This window comes from Mobula birostris, chromosome 6, assembly GCF_030028105.1.
Source record: "Mobula birostris isolate sMobBir1 chromosome 6, sMobBir1.hap1, whole genome shotgun sequence".
NCBI lineage: Eukaryota > Metazoa > Chordata > Chondrichthyes > Myliobatiformes > Myliobatidae > Mobula > Mobula birostris.
This window is the reverse complement of record NC_092375.1, coordinates 18,397,670-18,418,891: the sequence shown is the minus strand read 5'-3', so window position 1 is coordinate 18,418,891 and position 21,222 is coordinate 18,397,670. Positions and strand designations below refer to the sequence as shown.

Genomic DNA, 21,222 nt, shown 5'->3' with positions numbered 1-21,222 from the left:
TCATTAATATTATTGTAAGATCTTAAGATATAGGAGCAGATTAGGCCATTTGGCCCATCGAGTCTGCCCCACCATTTCATCATGTCTGATCCATTTCCCTCTCAGCCCTAATCTCTTGCCTTCTCCCCACATCCCTTCACGTCCTGACCAATCAAGAATCTATCAACCTTTGCCATAAATATACATAAAGACTTGGCCTCCACAGCCAACTGTGGCAATGAATTCCACAGATTCACCACCCACTGGCTAGAGAAATTCCTCATCTTGGTTCTGAAAGGATGCCCCTCTATTCTGAGGCCATGTCCTCTGGTCTTAACTCCCCCACCATAGGAAACATCCTCTCCGCATCCATTCTATCAAGGCCCTTCAACATTCGGTAGGTTTCAATGAGGACCTCCTCATTCTTCTGAATTCCAGTGAGTACAGGCCTAGAGCCATCAAACACTCCTCATGTGACAGGCCTTTCCATCCCAGAATCACTTTCATGAACCTCCTTTGAACCCTCTCCAATGTCAGCACATCCTTTCTTATCATTAAACCCGGCACCAACAGGGTCTGGAAGGAGTTTGTACACTCTCCCCTTGACAGTGTGTGTTTCTTCTGGGTGCTCAGTTTCCTCCCACACTCCAAAGACCAGTTGGTAGGTTAATTGATCACTGTAAATTGTCATGTGATTAGGCTAGGGTTAAATAGGTGGAGCATCAGACCATCTAGTGGAGCGAGTCTGTGCTAAGGATCAACCACCATTTATACTCAACCAATCTTATTCCTCCTGTAGTATCACCAATTCCTCCCACATTCTACCAATCACCTACACACTAGGGGCCACTTACAGCAGCCAAATATCCTACCCATCTGCCTGCCTTTACAACTTGGGAGGAAAGCACAGCAGCCAAAGGAAATCACCATGGCAGTAGGGTGAACCTATCGACTCCACACTGAGCAGCACCAGAGGTCCTGAGCAAACCCAGATCATCGGAGGCTGGATCACTACTCACCCCCTCAATTTTAGACCAGAAATCTATTGGCCTATAACGCGTTTGCTGTCCACGGGGGTCACAACCTCAGATGATAAATTCCCAAGATTCACAATGCTTTATGTAAAGGAACACACACAAAATGCCGGAGGAACTCAGCAGGTCAGCACCGACAGAGGGGAGTAAACAGCCAACATTTTGACCCTTCATCAGGACCGGTGAGGAAGGTGAGTGGAGGGGAAGGAGAACAAACTGATAGGTGGGGCCAAGTAAGAGGGAAGGTGTAAACACAAAATGCTGGAGGAACTCAGCAGGCCAGTTGAGGTTTGGGGCTGAGACCCTTCAGCAGGTCCTGGTGGGTGGAGGAGGGGGATGAAGATGAAGTAAGAAGCTGGGAGGGCATAGGTGGAAGAGGAATTTCTCCTTACCCCTAAAAAGCATTCCACCCCACTGTGTGTGCCATCTGAACTTAAAAAGAGCAGTAATAAACGGCAAAGTCAGAGTTTGTGCCCAAGGAAGATGATTTTCATAATAACTTGGAAGAGGACATTAAAGGGTGGGTTAGTAAGTTTGCAGATGACATGAAAGTTGGTGGTGTTGAGGACAGTACAGAAGGTGATTGAGGATTACAGCAGGACACTGATAGGATGCAGAGCTGGGCAGATAGAATTCCATCTGGAAAAGTGTGAAGTGATGCACTTTAGGAGGCCTAACTTGAAGGCAGAGTTCAAGGTTAATAGCAGGACTCTTCGCAATGTGGAAGAGCAGCGGGATCTTGAGGTTCACATGCATAGACCTCTTAAAGTTGCTGTAAAATTGATAGGATGGTTAAGGCGGCTTATGGTAGGTTGGCCTTCATTAGTCAATTGAGTTCAACAGCCACAAAGTGATGTTTCAGCTCTATAAAACTCTGGTTAGACCACACTGTACTGTGTTCAGTTTTGGTTGCCTCTTTATTGGAAGGATGTGGAAGCTTTAGAGAGGGTACAAGGAGATTTACCAGGATACCAGCTGGACTAGAGAGCATCTCTTATGAGGAAAGGTTGAGGAAGTCTGAGGCAAGTTTTAAACAGAGTGTGGAATGGCCCGCCAGGGATGGTGACAGAGGCAGATACACTAGGGACATTTAAAAGACTTCAGTAAGCACATGGATGAAAGAAAGTGGAGAGCTATGTGAGAGGGAAGTGTTGGATTGATAGGCTAACAGGTTGGCACAGTATCATGTGCCGAGAGACCTGTGCTGCTCTATGAAGCAGACATGAGCTTACCAACAGACTGGACTGCTGAGGAGTGAAGGGCCTCGATCTCCCTGAAGGACACATAGACAGGAAAACTGCTGCAGTCCAGGAGCAGCTGGCAGATAGCGGCAAACGCCAGCCGACACTCCTGCGTCACCTCCTTCACTTCCTGCAGCATGCGATCCATGCTCCAGCTCTCGTCCCCGCTCCCCCTGTCGCCTGGCGGGAAGGCACCTTGCTGACGGCTCTTCACCTTCAGTGGCGGCCCACGGACGGAGAAGAACTCGGACAGCATCTGCTTAAACTGCGGCATGGTGATCTGCTCCTTCTCCCACATCTTCTGGCCCTCCTTGGCGACTGCTTTCTCGCTCTCCCCCTGGGCCCAACATTTCATCCCAAAGATGTACTTCAAGGTGAAGTGCGCAAGGAGCCCCTGTGTGTTCCTCAGGGTCATCTGGATGCTCCCATTGTTCCTCCACACATTGACATTTTCGGAAGACACTTTAGGATGGCTAGCGTCCTGGGATTGCTCCGTCGGCATGACACTCAAACCGATTCCACTGTCCTCTGACCGCAGCGGGGGGTAAGTCGAGTCCGTGCCATCTCCTGGACTGTGGTCTCCGTCAGACGCCATCTCACCAGCTTCCTCCCGCGAAGGGCTCTGAAACGGGCACAGTTAATAAAAGTACATCACGAGGAAGAGGCAAATATGGACCAAAACAAGGGTCTCGGATCAACAGCAGTAAGCAAGCTACCAGGGAAAATCAGCGGGTCAAGCAGCATGTGCAGGGGGAAAGGAACCGCAGATGTCTCAGGTCAAAACCCTGCATCAGGACACAGGGTCCTGATACGATCGACTGGCTGAGTTCCTCCAGCAGGTCATTTATTCAGCATCAGAATCAGGTTGATCATCACTGGCATACGTTCTTTTGCTGCAGCGGTACAGTACAACACATAAAATATACTGTAAATTATAAGACCATAAGACATGGGAGCAGAATTAGGCCATTCAGCCCATTGAGTCTACTCCAGCATTCCATCATGGCTGATTTATTGTCTCTCTCAATCCTATTCCCCTGCCTTCTCCTCTTTGACACTCTGATTAATCGAGAACCTATCAGTCTCTGCCTTAAATATACCCAATGATTTGGCCTGCACAGCCAGCTGTGGCAATGAATTCCACAGATTCACCACCCTCTGGCTAAAAAGAAAACTCTTCCTCACCCATGTCCTGGGAGGTGAGGGTCCTTCATAATGGATGCCACCTTTTTGCAGCATCAGCTTTTGAAGATGGCCTCGACGATGAGGAGTCTGGTGCTGACGATGGAGCTGGCAGAGTTTACAACCCTCTGCCACATTTTTCCAGTCCTGTGCAGTGACCCCCCCCCCCACCCCCTCCATAAAAGACAGTTTCGCAAAAAGAGAGCACAAACGTCCTTGCCCCATATTCCAGCATCGAGTGCCTCCACTGTAATGACAGAAATGCCTTCAATGTGTCCCAAATTTCAATTTTAAGAGAACAATTTGAATCGGAATCCAGGTTGCTGGAAGTGGAAGGTAGTGTGCAGGAGGGGCTGTGAGTGGGGCAAAAATCCCAACAGTAACCAACTATTTGCTTTTCTGCTCTTTATAAAATGATTGAAACTTATAGCCAATCAGACCACAGAACAACAAACTACTTCATATTGTAATTTACAGTTTTTTTATTCTTATGTATTTCAACGTACTGCTGCCGCAAAACAGTGCATTTCACGACCTACGGCAGCGATATTAAACCTGATTCTCATTCTGCAGCTGCTGGGAATCTTCACATACAAAACACTGGAGGAACTCAGCCGGTCAGGCAGCAAATCAACAGCTGATGTTCCGGGCCCAAGTCCTCATGAAGGGTCTCAGCCCGACACATCGAGCTGCTTATTCCCCTTCCACAGGTAGCAAGTTGCTGGCATGCTGTGTTAGTGCTGGAAGCGTGGCAACACTTGTGGGCTACCCAGCGCATGACTCGCAGATTGAATTTGACGCAAACAACACATTTCGTTGTACGTTTCGATATACATGTGACAAAGCCTATCTTTATCTTTAGGACACTGCCTGAGCTGCTGAGATCGTCCAGTGTTTTGTTTGTGTTTCTCAGGCAATCCAGGCCATTTTCTCGCCACGGTGGCTGAAAATGGATATCCAGTTCTCAGCCTCTGGCTCACTGCACAGCTCTTAAAGAGTGCCTTCTCCCACTTGGGCTATAGACTTCAACTGACACCTCCTCACATTACACAAGTAACCTGTTAGTTTTTGACATCTGGACTCACTTCCTGATTTCATGTCCCTTCACCTTGCCCACCTGGATCTTTCCAGAGAGGTGCGAGGGGTTTGTGGCCTCCGAGGTGGAGGATGGGCCACAGTGAAAGGAGGTCACATGACATATACCAGGTGACAGCACGGCTGAGAGACAGTAAGCGTGGAGGTCGTGAACATGTACTTCTTCCTCTTCCTTCACCCCCCCCCCACACTGCTCCATTTTCCTTTCACATCCCAAAGACATGCAAATTAGTCATTTAATAGGCCATTGTAAATGGCTCCTTGGACTTTGAATTTAAACCAGTAAAGGCCTTATGATGTTCTGCCAACCTTTTAACCTACTCTAATATAAATCTAACCCAGGCGTTCACAATCTTTTTTATGCCATGAGTGAATAGCATTAAGCAAGAGGTCCATGAATCCAAGATTGGGAACCCCTAATCTAACCCTTCCCTTCCCCACAGCCCTCCATTTTTTTTTCATCCATGTACCCAACTAAGGGTCTGTCAAATGACCCTAATGCCTCTATTGCCACTCCTGGTAACACCATTCTCTGGGTAAAGAAAAGAACACCTCTAATGATGAGGCTTTTCATTCTAGGACAAGGGAGATGTCTTCCTTTTTTAAAGAAAGGGGCTTCCCTTCCTCCACTATCAACTCTGCTCTTAAACGCATCTCCCCCATTTCACGCACATCTGCTCTCACTCCACCCCACTAGGAATAGGGTTCCCCTGGTCCTCACCTACCACCCCACCAGCCTCTGGGTCCAACATATTATTCTCCGTAACTTCCGCCACCTCCAACGGGATCCCACCACTAAGCACATCTTTCCCTCCCCCCACTCTCTCTGCAATCCGCAGGGATCACTCCCTACGCAACTCACTTGTCCATTCGTCCCCCCGATCCCTCCCCACTGACCTCCCTCCTGGCACTTATCCATGTAAGCGGAACAAGTGCTACACATGCCCTTACACTTCCTCCCTTACCACCATTCAGGGCCCCAAACAGTTCTTCCAGGTGAGGCAACACTTCACCTGTGAGTCGACTGGGGTGATATACTGCGTCCGGTGCTCCCGATGTGGCCTTTTATATATTGGCGAGACCCGACGCAGGCTGGGAGACCGCTTTGCTGAACATCTACGCTCTGTCCGCCAGAGAAAGCAGGATCTCCCAGTGGCCACACATTTTAATTCCACATCCCATTCCCATTCTGACATGTCTATCCACGGCCTCCTCTACTGTAAAGATGAAGCCACACTCAGGTTGGAGGAATAACACCTTATATTCCGTCTGGGTAGCCTCCAACCTGATGGCATGAACATCGACTTCTCTAACTTCCACTAATGCCCCACCTTCCCCTCATACCCCATCTGTCACTTATTTTTATACACACATTCTTTCTCTCTCTCTCCTTTTTCTCCCTCTGTATATACCCCTTGCTCATCCTCTGGTTCCCCTCCCACCTCCTTGTCTTTCTTCCCGGACCTCCTGTCCCATGATCCTCTCGTATCCCCTTTTGCCAATCACCTGTCCAGCTCTTGGCTCTATCCCTCCCCCTCCTGTCTTGTCCTATCATTTTGGATCTCCCCCTCCCCCTCCAACTTTCAAATCCCTTACTCACTCTTCCTTCAGTTAGTCCTGACGAAGGGTCTCGGCCTGAAACGTCGACTGCACCTCTTCCTACAGATGCTGCCTGTCCTGCTGCGTTCACCAGCAACTTTTATGTGTGTTGCTTGAATTTCCAGCATCTGCAGAATTCCTGTTGTTTACACCTCTAATATTCCTTGCTATACTTTCCTGCAGTCACCTTAAAATCATGCCCCTTCGTATTAGCCATTTACACCCTGGGAAAAAGGTGCTGTCGGCTCACTCAATCTATGTCTCTTATCATCGTGTACACCTCTAACAAGTCACCTCTCATCCGCCTTCGCTCCAAAGTAAAAAGCCCCAGCTCCCTCAAACTTTCCCTCATTAGACATGCTCTCCAATCCAGGCAGCATCCTGGTAAATCTCCTCTGCATTCTCTCCAAAGTCTCCAGGTCCTTCCTATGATGAGGTGATCAGAACTGAAGTAGAATCCAGGGTGGGGTGGTGGTGTTGGTGTGAATGTGGAGACTATCGGTCACAAGAAATATTACTGGGGGATCATTCTGTATCCTGTGTGGGGTTGAAACAGCAAAAGGATAAGATAGAAATGATAAGGTATTCACACTATAAATACCTAATCATGCCAGATTAGTGGTGAAGAGTTAGTGCAGAGCAATGAGATCGAAACCCGAGCAATGCCACAAACACAAACTCACATTTACTGTCAACAAAACTTAAGGAGCTAATCGTTGACGTTAGAAAACCACATTCAAGAGAAAATCTGCAGATGCTGGAAATCCGAGCAACATACACAAAACACTGGAGGAACTCAGCAGGTCAGGCAGCATCTGTGGAAAAGAGTACCGTCAATACTTCGGGCTGAAACGTAGACTGCACTTTTTTTCCATAGGTGCTGCCTGGCCTGCTGAGTTCCTCCAGCATTTTGTGTGTGTTGCTCAGAAAACCACATTAGTGGGTCAGAGGTGACCAGGTACTCTGTTCAATATTAAGTATATATTACGTTGATGGTGGATCACAGCAGATCAGGCAACACCTATAGAGTGAAATAAACAGTTGGCGCTTTGGTCCGACCATTCATCAGGAGGCCTGATCTGCTGAGTTTCTCCATCATTTTGTGTGTGTTGCTCTGGATTTCCAGCATTTGTAGAAACACTTGCATTTTTCATTCTTTTACCTCACTGCTTTTGGGCACAAAATAATAAAGTCAGCTTGAACCTTGGAAGATATAATGGTTGGTCAAAGGGCTTGTTCATGTGCTTTCATCCATAACTGTCCATGTTTGAGCAGGGGTTCATGAGATGCTTGGAGTCTAGTGAGCAGGTTTAGGCTCCATTATCTAAGACAGATGTGCTACATGTATTTTGAAAGAACTAGAATATAAAAGCAAGGATGTAATGCCAAGGGCTTTATAAGGTAGTGGTAAGGCCTCACTTAGAGTATTGTGAGCAGTTTTGGGCCCCTTATGTAAGAAAAATTGTGCTGGCATTGGAGAGGTTCCAGAGGACCTTCACAAGAATTCACCTGGAAATGAAAGGGTTAATGTACGAGGAGTGTTTGGAAGGCCTTGATAAAGTGAACATGGAGAGGATATTTCAGTAGTGAGAGTGTCTAGGACCAGAGGGCACAGACTCAGAATACAACAATGTCCATTCAGAACAGGGATGAGAAGGAATTTCTTTAGCCAAAGGAAGGTGAATCTGTGAAATTCATCTGTGGAGGTCAAGTCATTGAGCACATTTAAAGCGGAGGTTGATATGTATTTAATTAGTATGGGTGTAAAAGTTATGGGAAAAGAAGGTAGGAGAATAGTGTTAAGAGGAAAAATAAATCAGCCATGATCAAATGGTGGAGCAGACTCAAATGGCGGAATAGGCCCGAATTTGTTTGTACACATTACGGGAACTATACTTTTTTCCCATCCCATCTGTAACCTGTTGGCATCTAAAGTAATTGTGGATTTTGTGACATGAATAAGATCATTTCACTCTCATCTCTGAGATTAAACCACAGGACTTGAACCCCCTCCCCCCAACCCTCACCTCAGATGGTCGTTTGGTATCCACCTCAGCTTCCTGTGTTCTTCCTGCCTCTGTGTCCATAAACGCTGCAGGCAACTGTATTTTGGAGAGCGTCACACAGCACATCTTCAGGATCTTTGTCAACTCTTGCAGATTTAGGCTTTCCATGTGTTCCATCAAACACTGTATGACGTGACACAGCATTTGAGGGAGACACTGAGTCTGAACCTCAATGTAGAGCTCCTGAGGGCAATGGTGAAAAAAAACATTTAAAAAAATACTCAAGTAACAAGGAAAACAATTTTTGACTCTCATGGGTAAAACGGTAAAAAAATGTGTTCTCATCTCCAGACCATTACAATATTCACCTCAGCTCATCTCTGCCTTTCAACAGTTGTCTGTCTCCCTCACTCACTGACACATTCTTAAAACAAACACTATATTGGGCAAAGATGGCACTGGTCAACTTGCTGGTAGCAAAGCCAACAAAACAGAAACTACAGATTACTGTATCCATCACAGATTTTCCAGATATGATCACTGCGATCAACAGCCTACAACTTCCCTTTCGAAGTTGAGCAACTGAACTGCCTGCACGACCTGGCACCTTTGCAGTGTGAACTGAAGTCTCGAAGGTGGCGCACAGTGATGGAGTGGTGGGTACGGGCCAAATCGAGGCAGTGGGGCCCAGCCCGAGTGCGGGGAACAAGGCATGGCTGGAGCAGACTTGGAGGCAATTCAGTGCTGCAGTGATAACTGGCTTCGTGGCTGTGGACTCACTTTCGTGAACTTACTTTCATGAACTTCAATTCTGAATGTTATTTGCTGACTTTTATTGTTTGCACAATTTGTTATTTTTCTGCGTATTGAGTGTTTGCTGGTCTTGTTTTAATGGGCTGTTGGGTTTCTTTGTCTAGTGGCTGCCTGTAAGGAGACAAATCTCAAGGATGTATATAATATACACACTTCGATAATAAATGCAGTTTGAACTTTAACACAATTGAAAAATGAAATATAAATTAGTCTGTAACTCAAAATAAAAAGCTGATCTTTCAATGCTTTGATTTTTCTTCCGAGTGACAAGACATTTTCAATTTTATGCTAAATGAATGTCAACAGAAATGATGGAAGTTATTAAACGGATCATACCTTCTGAAGACAGGTCCGTGAGGCAAGTTAATGAGAACAAAGAGAAAGACAAGGTTACGTGCAGTAGTTTCAAAGGCCCTATGGAATCAGATTCATAGAGTTCCCTTTGGCCCATCTCAGCCATGCTGACCAACTGTTCACCTGAGCTGGTCCTGTATCCCTCCCCAGGGGTTCCCAACCTTTGGTATGCCATGGACCCCTACCAATAACTGTGGGGTCTGAGGACCCCGGGTTGGGAACCCCTGCTTTGAACTTTTCCGATCCATGTCCCTCTCCAAATCTTTTTTTTTTTTTTTTAAATATTGTTTTTCTACTACCTCTCCTAAATTTTAGATTAGATTAGATTATGAGGACACGCAGTCCTCTTTTATTGTCATTTAGTAATGCATGCATTAAGTGATACAATTTGTTCCTCCAGCATGATATCACAGAGACACAAGACAAACCAAGACTAAAAGAACTGACAAGTACCACATAGTTATAACATATAATTACAACAGTGCAAGCAGTACCATAACTTGATGAAGAACAGACCATGGGCACGGTGAAAAAAAAAGTCTCAATGTCTCTTGAAAGTCCCATCATCTCATGCAGACGGTTGAAGGGAAAAACCCTTCCTGCCACGAACTTCCAGCGCCACAAACTTGCCGATGCAGCATCCTGGAAGCACCCCGACCACAGTCCGACCCCGAGTCCGTTCAAAAACTTCAAGCCTCCAACCAGCCCTCCGACATCGAGCACCGACCACCATCTCTGCCGAGCGCTTCGACCCCGGCCCCGGCAACAGGCAATAGGCAAAGCCGAGGATTTGGAACCTTCCCCTCCGGAGATTCTTGATCGCACAGTAGCAGCGGCAGCGAAGCAGGCATTTCAGAAATTTCTCCAGATGTTCCTCCGTGCTTCTTCACGTCTGCCTCCATCAAATCAGGATTGTGCACGGCATCCTACTTCACAAATATGATATCATTCGGAGAGGCTGCATGTTCTGCTCAGCTTGAATATATGCCCCCTTCTTTTAGACTCTCTGCCTTAGGCTTAGCCCCTCCTCACCCCCGATCAGGGTCGCATGAAGCCATGGGAGCAGGTGGTGGATGTTCGTGTGAGCAGCCGGTGCACATCCTGGTTATGTGACCAGGCAGGCAGACCAGCTCTGGAGAGTATTGATAATAGCTGGGATTACCTGTTTTGTAAAGACACTGCCCAGAAGAAGACAATGACAAACCATTTCTGTAGAGAAATTTGTACTGGTGGCAACCCTGTATCATAGTTGAACCAGTGAAACTCTGGGACATCCTGTGGAGTCGTCACCAAATTGCAAGTTTTAATGTAATGCTGATTACGGACATCAAGTGGCAATGGTAGGATCCTATGCTAAATGAACTCTATGCTGAGAATTTAAGAATTGATAATGTGGCTCTTTGTGACTCCATATGTGAATTCTTCAAATACAGAGACAAAAAACCTGCTGGAGGAACTCAGCTGGGGAAGGAATTGTTCTCGCTCCTGCCTCTCCTTAGATTAGACGAGCTTTATTTGTCACATATACATCGCAACGTACAGTGAAACACTTTGTTTGTGTCAACGATTAACACAGGCCGAGGATTTGCTGGGGGCAGCTCATAAGTGTTGTCGTGATTCCAGTGCCAATGTCGTATACCACAACAACAGAAGATACAAGTGCAGAATTACGCCATTTGGTCCACTGTGTCTGCTCCACCATTCATTCCATCATGGCTGATTCACTATCTCCCTCAACCCCATTCTCCAGTCTTCACTCCGTAACCTTCCATGGCCTGACCAGACAAGAACCCATCAACCTCTGCCTTAAATATACCCAGTGACTTGGCCTGCACAGCCGACTGTGGCAATGAATTCCACAGATTCACCACCCTCTGGCTAAAGAAATTCCTCCTCATCTCTGTTCTAAATGAACATCCATTTATTCTGAGGCCATCCCCTCTGATCCTCGACTCCCTCACTATAAGAAACATCCTCTCCACATCCACTCTATTTAGGCCTGACAATATTTGATAGGTTTCAATGAGATCCTCCTCATTCTTCTAAGCTCCGGCAAGTACAGACCCAGAGCCATCAAACACTCCTCAAACATTAATCTTTTCGTTCCCGAAATTATTCTCATGAACCTCTTCTGGACCCTCTCCAATGCCAAATCTTTTCTCAGCTAAGAAGCCCAAAACTGCTCACAATACTCAAAGTGCAGTGTGACCAATACCTTATAAAAAGCAAGGACGTAATGCTGAGGCTTTATATTCTCATCCTCTTGAAATGAATACTAACATTGCATTTGCCTTCCTTATCACCGACTTAACCTGCAAGTTAACCTTTAGGGAATTCTGCACAAGGACTCCCAAGTCCATTTGCACCTCTAATTTTTGAAGTTTCTCCCCATTTAGAAAATAGTCCGTGCCTTTATTCCTTCTACCAAAGTGCATGACCTTACACTTCCCTACACTATATTCCATCCGCCACTTCTTTGCCCATTCGCCTGATCTATCCAAGTCCTTCCGCAGATTCCCTACTTCCCCAAGTTTGTGGACAATACAAGAATAGGCATAAGGGCAATCTCTGCCCCTCCACCTACCTTTGCATTGTCCGCAAACTTGGCCACTAGGCCATCCAAATAATAAGACATATAACATGAAAAGAAGTGGACCGAACTCTGACTCGTGCAGAACACCACTAATTACTGGCAGCCAACCAGAAATGGCAGGAGGCAAAGAATGAGAATAAACAGGGCAGCAAGAAATGAACCCTAGTTGCTGGCACTGTAAATGCAATGTTACTGTGCAAAATCAGGACTGAGAGTGGAGTGACAGGAGACAGAAACCATGAGCAACTGGTTTACTGAATCGAAGTCAAAGACGGTAGGCACGTCAAGCTCAGAGTCAGGTCTGGGAAATGAGGAGGTGAAAGACATGCATGTGGATGACAGAGACGGAGACAGGTGAAAACAAAAGATAGGTAGATAGAGTCTGATAGGGGATGAAGGGAAAGTGAGGGTGGAGATGGGAACTAGAGGGATGCAAGCAGGAACACATTGCTGGAACCAGTTCAGTGAGGAAGGTGACAAATGGAACCATTAAGATGGCAGATGGAACCATAGAGTCACAGAGGAGTATAGCACAGAAACAGGCCTTTTGGCCCATCTAGTCTATGCTGAAAACCATTTAAACGGTCTACTTTCAAAGACCTGCACCGGGACCCTAGCCCTCCATATCCTTACCATCCACGTACCTATCCAAACTTCACTTAAACATTGAAATCGAGCTCGCATGGACCACGTACTGGCAGCGCATTCCACACTCTCACGAACCTCTGACTGGAGAAGTTTCCCCTCACATTCCCCTTAAACCTCTCACCTTTTACCCTTAAGCCATGACACCCAGTTGTTGCCCCACTCAATCTCAGTGGAAAAAGCCTGCTTACATTTACCTTATCTATACCCCTCACAATTTTGTACACCTGTATCAAATCTCCTCTTAATCTTCTATAGTCTAAGTAGATATGGATAGGTGAATGGACGGTATGCATATGATGGGCCATGATTTTGTGCTCTACGTTTCTATAACTATGACACTACACTACTCAATGTGTATAACTAGACCAGGTTCCTGATGATATTATTATTCTGTGATTCTGCGCTGTTCAAACTCCCCGCATTGCAACATTTCAATTACTTTGGAACATCCTGGGAAGACACATCATATAAACACAGTTCTGTTCAGTAATCAAATTCAGAAACTTAATACAGCCTAAGCATCATTTAATACTGTAAAGAAGAGACCCTGCAGTGGCTAGGAACGCAGAAGTAACACACACACCCCATGCTGGAGGAACTCAGAAGGTCAGGCAGAATCTACGGAGAGGAATAAACAGTCAACATTTCAACTACGACACTTCATCGGGACTGGGAAGGAAGGGGCAGAAGGAGGTTAGTGGTGGGGTGGGGGGGGGGAGGAGGACAATCTGGCAGGTGATAGTGAAGACAAGTGAGGGGAAGCTGGGTGATGAAGTGAGAAGGTGGAAGGTGATAAGTGGAAGAGGTAAAATGCTGAAGAAGAAAGAATCCGATAGGAGAGGGTAGTGGACCATGGGAGAAAGGGAAGTTGGAGGGCCACCAGAGAGAGGTGATGGGCGGGCGAGGAGACGGGAAGGGGTAAGAGGAAAGCCAGTCACAAACAAGAGAAAATCCATAGATGCTGGAAATCCGAGCAACACACACAAAATGTTGCAGGAACTCAGCAGGTCAGACACCACCTATGAAAAAGAGTACAGTTGATGCTGCTGAAGGGTTTCAGCCCGAAACGTCGACTGTACTCTTTTCCATAGGCGCTGCCTGGCCTGCTGAGTTCCTCCAGCATTTTGTGTGTGTTGTTAAGGGAGAAGCCAGAATGGGAATAGAAAAAGAGAGAACGGGGAGGGGGTGGACATGAATCCTCTCATTAGATGCTGCCCGACCTGCCGAGGTCCTCCAGCATTTTGCGTGTGTTACTCTTAAATACTGTAAAGTAGTTGAAAAAAAATGGAAGGAAATCAAGTTTTCTGTGAACAGGGAACCACTGAGGTCCTGTTCTACACATCAGATCAATATCAACATACCAGTGGGATGACTTCCAACAGGAACACTAACAAAGTGCAAAGTTCTTCAACTGTGGGAGGGGGACTTGCATCTTCCTCTGCCACCTGGCTCATCACTCGCGATCTGTTCCTGCAAGTCAGAAAACATTGCCCTTCATTCCTCACTTCATTTCAGCAGTGGTGCGCGGTTCATTACTTGAAGCTTTAAGAATGTTGCTTATTACGTCTTCGGTTTGTTGATGTTACTGAAGAGAATGAACACCAATCCCCAACCACGAGGTTCAATGATGTTTCGGAAGATATCAGGTACTGAAAGCCGAACGGATGGCTTTAGAGTACTTGATAAATTCTTGGATCTTTCTTTTTGCTCTTCAGCCCACCTGGTCGGGAAGACTTCATCGGAAGGGAAATGCAGAGAACAAACATAAAGGAAGAGACAGATAGAAGGACAAATGGGATCCAGTTTGCTCAATGTTCTGCTGTGGAAACATCCTGTTGCACTGGCAACACCCAAACACATTCGCTCAATACATCAGCTCCTGTTTTTGGCCCATGATACATCTGCCCTTACAGGATCAAAAATCAGGTTTATTATCGCTGTCTTGGGAGTCCTGGTGCACGATTCCCTAAAGGTTAATAACTTGTGGGTTGAGTCTGTGGTAAGGCATGCAAATACAATGTTAGCACTCATTTTGAGTCTTCAAGAATATAAGAGCATGGAGGTAATACTGAGGGCTTTACAAGGCATTGGTCACTACTTACTACTGCGAGGAGCCTTGGGCCTTTACCTGAAAAAGGCTGTGCTGGCATTGGAGAAGGTCCAGAGGAGGCTCATAAGAATGATCCCAGGCATGAAAGAGTTAATGTATGAGGAGCATTTGATGGCTCGGGGCCTATACTCACTGGAGATCAGAAGAATTAGAGGGGGATCTCATTGAAACTATCGAAAGTTGAAAGTTCTGGATATTGTGGATGTGGGGAGGATGTTTCCTGTAGTGGGAGAATCTAGAGGGCAAAGGCTCACAATAGAAGGCCGTCCCCTTAAAAAAGTCATGAGAAGGAATTTCTTTAGCCAGGGGGTGGCGAGTCTGTAGAATTCATTGCCACAAACACCTGTGGAAGCCAAGTCATTGGGCATATTTAAAGCAGAGTTTCATAGAATCTTGATTAGTAAATGTATCAAAAGTAATGGAAGAAGACTTCCTGTAACCTTTAATGGAGGAATGGTGTTGGAGGGATAATAAGTCAGCCATGATGGAATGGTGGGGCAGCCTTTTTTGGCCGAACGACCTCATCCTGCCTCTATGTTTTGTCTGTGAAACGCATTGCTTTTATGGCATCAATACTGTGCAAAAACTTTCATTTTGACACTGATATTTTGTAAATGGGGGAGAAAAGGAATAATGAGGTAGTGTTCACTAACTTGAGAAATCTGATGATAGTAGAGGGAAATTCTAGAGACTGTTTAGCATGAAAATCCCAGGAGATCAGCAGTTTCTGTGGTACTCAAACCACCCCATCTGGCACCAATAATCATTCCACTGTCAAAGTCACTCAGATCACATTTCTTCCCCATTCTGATCTGAAGAACAAATGACTCTTGACCACGTCTGCATGCTTTACTGAATTGAGATAGAAGTCGCAATGATTTTGTCTCATCCCAAATTTACCTGATGCAGTCCTCGAAGAGTCTAGTGACATAATCCCACAAGAAGTCTGTGTTCAGTGAGCCAATCAATACGTTCACTGTCTTTATTACTTCCAATACGTTCTTATTTTCTTTCATTTTGCTGGAGAGGGAAGATAAAGATTTGTGAGCTGCCCATGAAAATGCCACTGTGTATCACCAATGCCATCTTTTTGAAGATGAATGATGTTTCTTTGTTCTACTCAGAACGCCCACCAGGAAATGAATCGCAGGATAGTATTTGGTGACATATACACACTTTGATAATAAATTTCCTTTGAACTTGTATTGAAAATATGCTGACAGAATTAAACAAACTGAACCGGAAAGAGTTTAGGATCAACAAGACCATTGAAAAGAAATAGCAAATATGTCACTGTAACTGCAGTTGAGGAAAGCAATAAGCCTATAGAAAAGAAAATCGATGAGACACCAACAGCTGAAGACATTCTACCAGCAATTTAATAGCATGCATATTTACGCATTTAGGCTCCAGCAGAACAGTTCAAAGCAAATTTATTATCAAAACATTTATCACCACCATATACAACCCTAAGAATCGTTATCTTGCAGGCATGCGCAGTAAATCCAAGAAACACAATAGAATCAATGAAAGACCGCACCCAACAGGACAAATAACCAACTTGCAAAAGACAACAAACTGTCTAAACACAAAACAAAAGTAATAAATAAACAAACAATTAATATAGAGAACATGAGATGAAGAGTCCTCGATAGTGAGTCCATAGGTTGTGGAAACAGCAGTGATGGGGCCAGTGAAGTTATCGTCATTGGTTCAAGAGCCTGATGGTTGAGGGGTAGCAACTGTTCCTCAACAGTTGAGAGTCCTGAGACTCCTGTACCTTCAACCCGATGGAAGCAGTGAAAAGACAGCATGGCCTGGGTGGGGGAAGGGGGGGGAGGGGAGGGGACTATGTGAATGTGCATGCTGCTTTCCTGCGGTATCACTCGGTGTAAATGTGCTCAATGGTGAGGAGAGCTTTACCCATGATGGACTGGGCCATAACCACTACTTTTCATAGGATTTTCTATTCAAGGGCTTTGGTGTTTCTTTGCCAGGCCATGATGCAACCAGTCAATGTACTCTCCACCACACATCTAGAGAAATTCGTCAAAGATTTAAGTCTCATGCTGAATCTTCCGAAACTTCCAAGGAAGCAGAGGCACTGCCGTGCTTTTCTCATAATGGTCCCTATGGGCTGGGCTCACGACAGGTTCTCTGAGATGATTAACGTTGAGGAATTTAAAGTTACTGACCCTCTCCACTTCTGATCCCCCAGTGAGGATTGGCTCATGCACTTGCCGTGTACATACATCTACTGATGCTTCTGGACACATCTTCAGTGATATTCCTGGAATCATCGGGTGTTTCGGGTCTTTCAACATCATACAACCTCCCCCGTCTGGGTCACCTGGTCACTTGCAGCTTCCTCCCACAAAATCAGTTCCTTGGTCTTGCTGACATTTCTATTACCCTCCTAAATGCTGATTTGTTACCACCTTTGACTTGGCCAACGACTTGATTTGATTTGGCCAACGACTCTGGTGTCATCAGCAAACTTAAATATGGGATTCGAGCTGTGCTTAGCCTCACAGTCATAAGTGTAAAGCAGGGGGCTAAGCACAAAGCCTTGTGGTGTACCTGTTCTGAGGAAGATTATGGAGGAGATGTTTTTGCCAATCCAAACTGACTCGGGAATCATTATCTGTACCTTAAGATCAGACTTTCATTCCGACTTGACTGAACATCTAAATCCAGCAGCTGTTTGCAGATGGAGTAAAATGCTCTAATCACTTCCAGTAGCAAGTCCCCAATGACCTGTGGGCCTGACAAAGGGACAGATGATTAATTCAGAGGGCAGTGGTCTGTTCCTGTTATCAATGAGCGGGTTAAAAATCTGTAAACCCTAATCACAATCACAATGAATATCTAATTACTCCACTACATTTGCAATTTCATACACACACGCACAGTGCCTATAAAAAGTATTCACCCCCCCCACCCCGGAAGTTTTCATGTTTTATTCTTTTACAATATTGAATCACAGTGGATTTAATTTGGCTTATTTTGACACTGATTAACAGAAAAGCACTCTTTTGTGTCAAGTGAAAACAGATCTCCACAAAACAATCTAAATTAATTACAAATATTAAACTCAGAATAATTGATTGCACAAGTGTTCCCCCCCCCTTTAATATAACACACCAAATCATCACTGGTGCAGCCAGTTGGTTTCAGAAGTTACACTACTAGTTAAATGGAGATCACCTGTGTTCAGTCAAGGTGTTTCAATTCATTGTAGCAAAAATACACCTGTATCTGGAAGGTCCAACTGCTGGTGAGTCAGTATCCTGGCAAAAACTGCACCATGAAAACAAAAGAACACTCCAAGCAAATCCACCAAAAGGTTATTGAAAAGCACAAGTCAGGAGATGGATACAAGAACATTTCCAAGTCACTGAATATCCCTTGGAGTACAGTTGAGTCAATCATCAAGAAACAGAAAGCATATGCACAGCTGTAAATCTGCCTAGAGCAGGCCATCCTCAAAAACTGCGTGACCGTGCACGGGGACTAGTGAGGGAGGCCACCAAGCGACCTGTGACAAATCTGGAGGAGTTACCAGCTTCAGTGGCTGAGATGGGAGAGACCGCACATACAACAACTGTCCAGAACGTTGGGGGAACTCGGAAGGCCAGGCAGTATCTATGGAAAAGAGTACAGTCGATGTTTCAGGCCAAGACCCTCTGGCAGGACTCCAGCATTTTGTGTGTGTGTGGCTTGGATTTCCAGCATCTGCAGATTTTCTCTCATTTGTGACACACAACTGCTGCCCGGTTGCTTCACCAGGGAGGGTGGCAAAGAGGAAACCACTGTTGAAAAAAACTCGCATGAAATCTTAGCTGCAGTTTGACAGAAGGCATGTGGGAGACTCTGAAATCAGCTGGAAGAAGGTGCAATGGTCTGATGAAACCAAAATTATGCTTTTAGGTCATTAAACTAAACACAGCACATCAAAAACACACCATCCCTACCATGAAGCATGGTGGTGGCTGCACCTTGCTGTGGGGATGCTTCACTGCAGCAGGCCTTGGAAGGCTTGTGAAGGCAGAGGGTAAAATAAATGGAACAAAATACAGGGAAATCCTGCAGGAAAACCTAATGCAGTCTGCAAGAGAACTGCGATTTGGGAGAAGATTTGTTTTCCAACAAAAGCCAAAGCTACACAGGAAATGGCTTAAAAACAACAAAATTAATGTCCTAGAGTTGCCAAGTCAGAGTCCGGACCTCAATCCAATTGAGAATTTGTAGCTGGACTTGAAAAAGGCTGTTCACTCGCTATCCCCATGCAATCTGACAGAGTTTGAGTAGCTTTATAAGGAACAGGGAAAATTTGCAGTGTCCAGATAGGTAATGCTGCCAGAGACCTATCCACACAGACTCCAGGCTGTAATTGCTGCCAAAGGTGCATCTAATAAATACTGACTTGAAGGGGATGAGTAATTATGCAATCAATTATTGTTTAACAATTGTAATAAATTTAGACCAATTTGTAGAAAAGAGTCTTTTCTGTTGGTAGGGTCAAAAAGGCCAAATTAAATCCATTGTGATTCAATGTTGTAAAACATTAGAACATGAAAACTTTCAAGTGGGAGGGAGGGGTGAATACTTTTTATGGACACAGTATATAAGCTAGGGTGCCCAAGACTTGCACGGTACTGTATTTGCCAACATGGAGCAGAGAGCGAGTTTGTAAATATGGTGGGAGCAAAGGATGTTGGGAATGGTGAGGGTGGAGCATCACAGGAGGGGTGTGGGGCAGGTGACAGAAGAGTGCCAGTGTGGAGAATGGCATGGGTGCAGACACACCCAGACTTGAGACACCAGGCAGAGTCATTTGATCCCAAACAATTGACTTATTGATCATTACAGAATATCTCTCTGGTGTTTCCTGCTCCCTCCCCATTTCCGAAGCATGGTTCCCCTCTCCCTGCCCCCTTCCCACTCTCAGTCCACAGCAGAGACCCAGATCAGAATCAGGTTTATCATCATTCACATACATCAAGAAATTTGTTCTTTTTTTGTGGCGACAGCACAGTGCAACACATAAAATTAGTCATACTTTATTGATCCCGGGGGAAATTGGTTTTCATTACAGTTGCATCATAAATAATTAAATAGTAATAAAACCATAAATAGTTAAATAGTAATATGTAAATTATGCCAGGAAATTATGAAATAAGTCCAGGACCAGCCTATTGGCTCAGGGTGTCTGACCCTCCAAGGGAGGAGTTGTAAAGTTTGATTGCCACAGGCAGGAATGACTTCCTATGACGCTCTGTGTTGCATCTCAGTGGAATGAGTCTCTGGCTGAATGTACTCCTGTGCCCAACCAGTACATTATGTAGTGGATGGGAGACATTGTCCAAGATGGCATGCAACTTAGACAGCGTCCTCTTTTCAGACACCACCATCAGAGAGTCCAGTTCCATCCCCACAACATCACTGGCCTTATGAATGAGTTTGTTGATTCTGTTGGTGTCTGCTACCCTCAGCCTGCTGCCTAGGAACATGCCTTACATATTACTCGAGTAACGTGCAAAAGTCTCAGGCATTCTAGCTACAGTATATAGATGCATCTAAGACTTTTGCACAGTACTGTATCTACACTTTCATCAGCATTGCAAGTCTATCATTCTGCCAGAATAACGATATGTGTGAACTCACTAATTTTGAGTTAGGTTATTTTTAATGCTTTAAAAATAGAACTTCCTAACACGTAACTATTTCAAAGTTTAACAATTTATTACCCACAGTGGATGTGGCCACAACTTTTGGTCATGTCATTTAAACTATTTTACTTCACTTTGAACATTACTCTAGACTCTTTATTGTCATCCTTCAGTACTTGAGCGTAAAGTCATTGAGTAATAGAGTCATGGAACTCTACACGTAAGAAACAGGCCCTTCAGCTTATCTTGTCCATCCCAAAAGGAGAATGAAATGATTGTTACTCCAGATCCAAAGCAACATTTAAGAAAGAACACACACAAACATAAGCAAAAACACAATATATATACAAAAGCAATCCTATAAAACACAGTTTACAAGTGACTGTTTGAATATGGCCGTATATACAGCAGTTCATACACATAGATGGCTTGTATGCAGATAAAAAGACGCTAGGTGCAGTAGCATCTGAACATAAGTTGGCTCTGACAGGACATTATAAAGTTACAGCATGACCCTTGGCAAGAGGAACTCATCCAGCTAGCAGCAGGACATGTGAAAATACAATAGGACAGTGAGTGTGTCAGTATAGATATGAGGCATGGAGTGTAAGCATAAAGTGGCAGTGGAGGGTGCTGAGGTGCTGTGGACAGGAGTGGCTGATGCGGATGTGGTGGAGTGGGTAGGGTAAATGGGTGGAAGAGCTGATCAGCCTGATAGATTATTATTGATTCTTCCTTCACTATCAGCCAGGTGTTACCATATTCCTCCCCTCATTCCTGGTTTGACTTCAGTATTTGGTTGTTATGCTAGTGGACATAGGCCAACTTACTGAACAGTTCCCAGCTGCTCTAGAATCAATATTGGGAACCAAAGTGCAACAGTCCTTCCGATATCA

General features: G+C 45.1%; 1 protein-coding gene across 10 annotated transcripts in view; it reads right to left on the bottom strand.

Moving 5' to 3' along the window:
- dop1b (DOP1 leucine zipper like protein B) overlaps positions 1-21,222 on the bottom strand; it is a 193,950-nt gene that overhangs the window by 114,062 nt on the left and 58,666 nt on the right. For 9 of the 10 annotated variants that reach the window (XM_072259926.1, XM_072259923.1, XM_072259925.1 and 6 more), the window contains 5 exons: positions 17,305-17,419; positions 15,555-15,674; positions 13,906-14,014; positions 8,158-8,379; positions 2,246-2,876 (listed from right to left, as the gene is read on the bottom strand). In XM_072259926.1, the coding sequence (XP_072116027.1) occupies positions 2,246-2,876; positions 8,158-8,379; positions 13,906-14,014; positions 15,555-15,674; positions 17,305-17,419 (1,197 nt within the window). The remainder of the gene's footprint in view (positions 1-2,245; positions 2,877-8,157; positions 8,380-13,905; positions 14,015-15,554; positions 15,675-17,304; positions 17,420-21,222) is intronic. The other variant, XM_072259927.1, reaches the window with a different exon arrangement.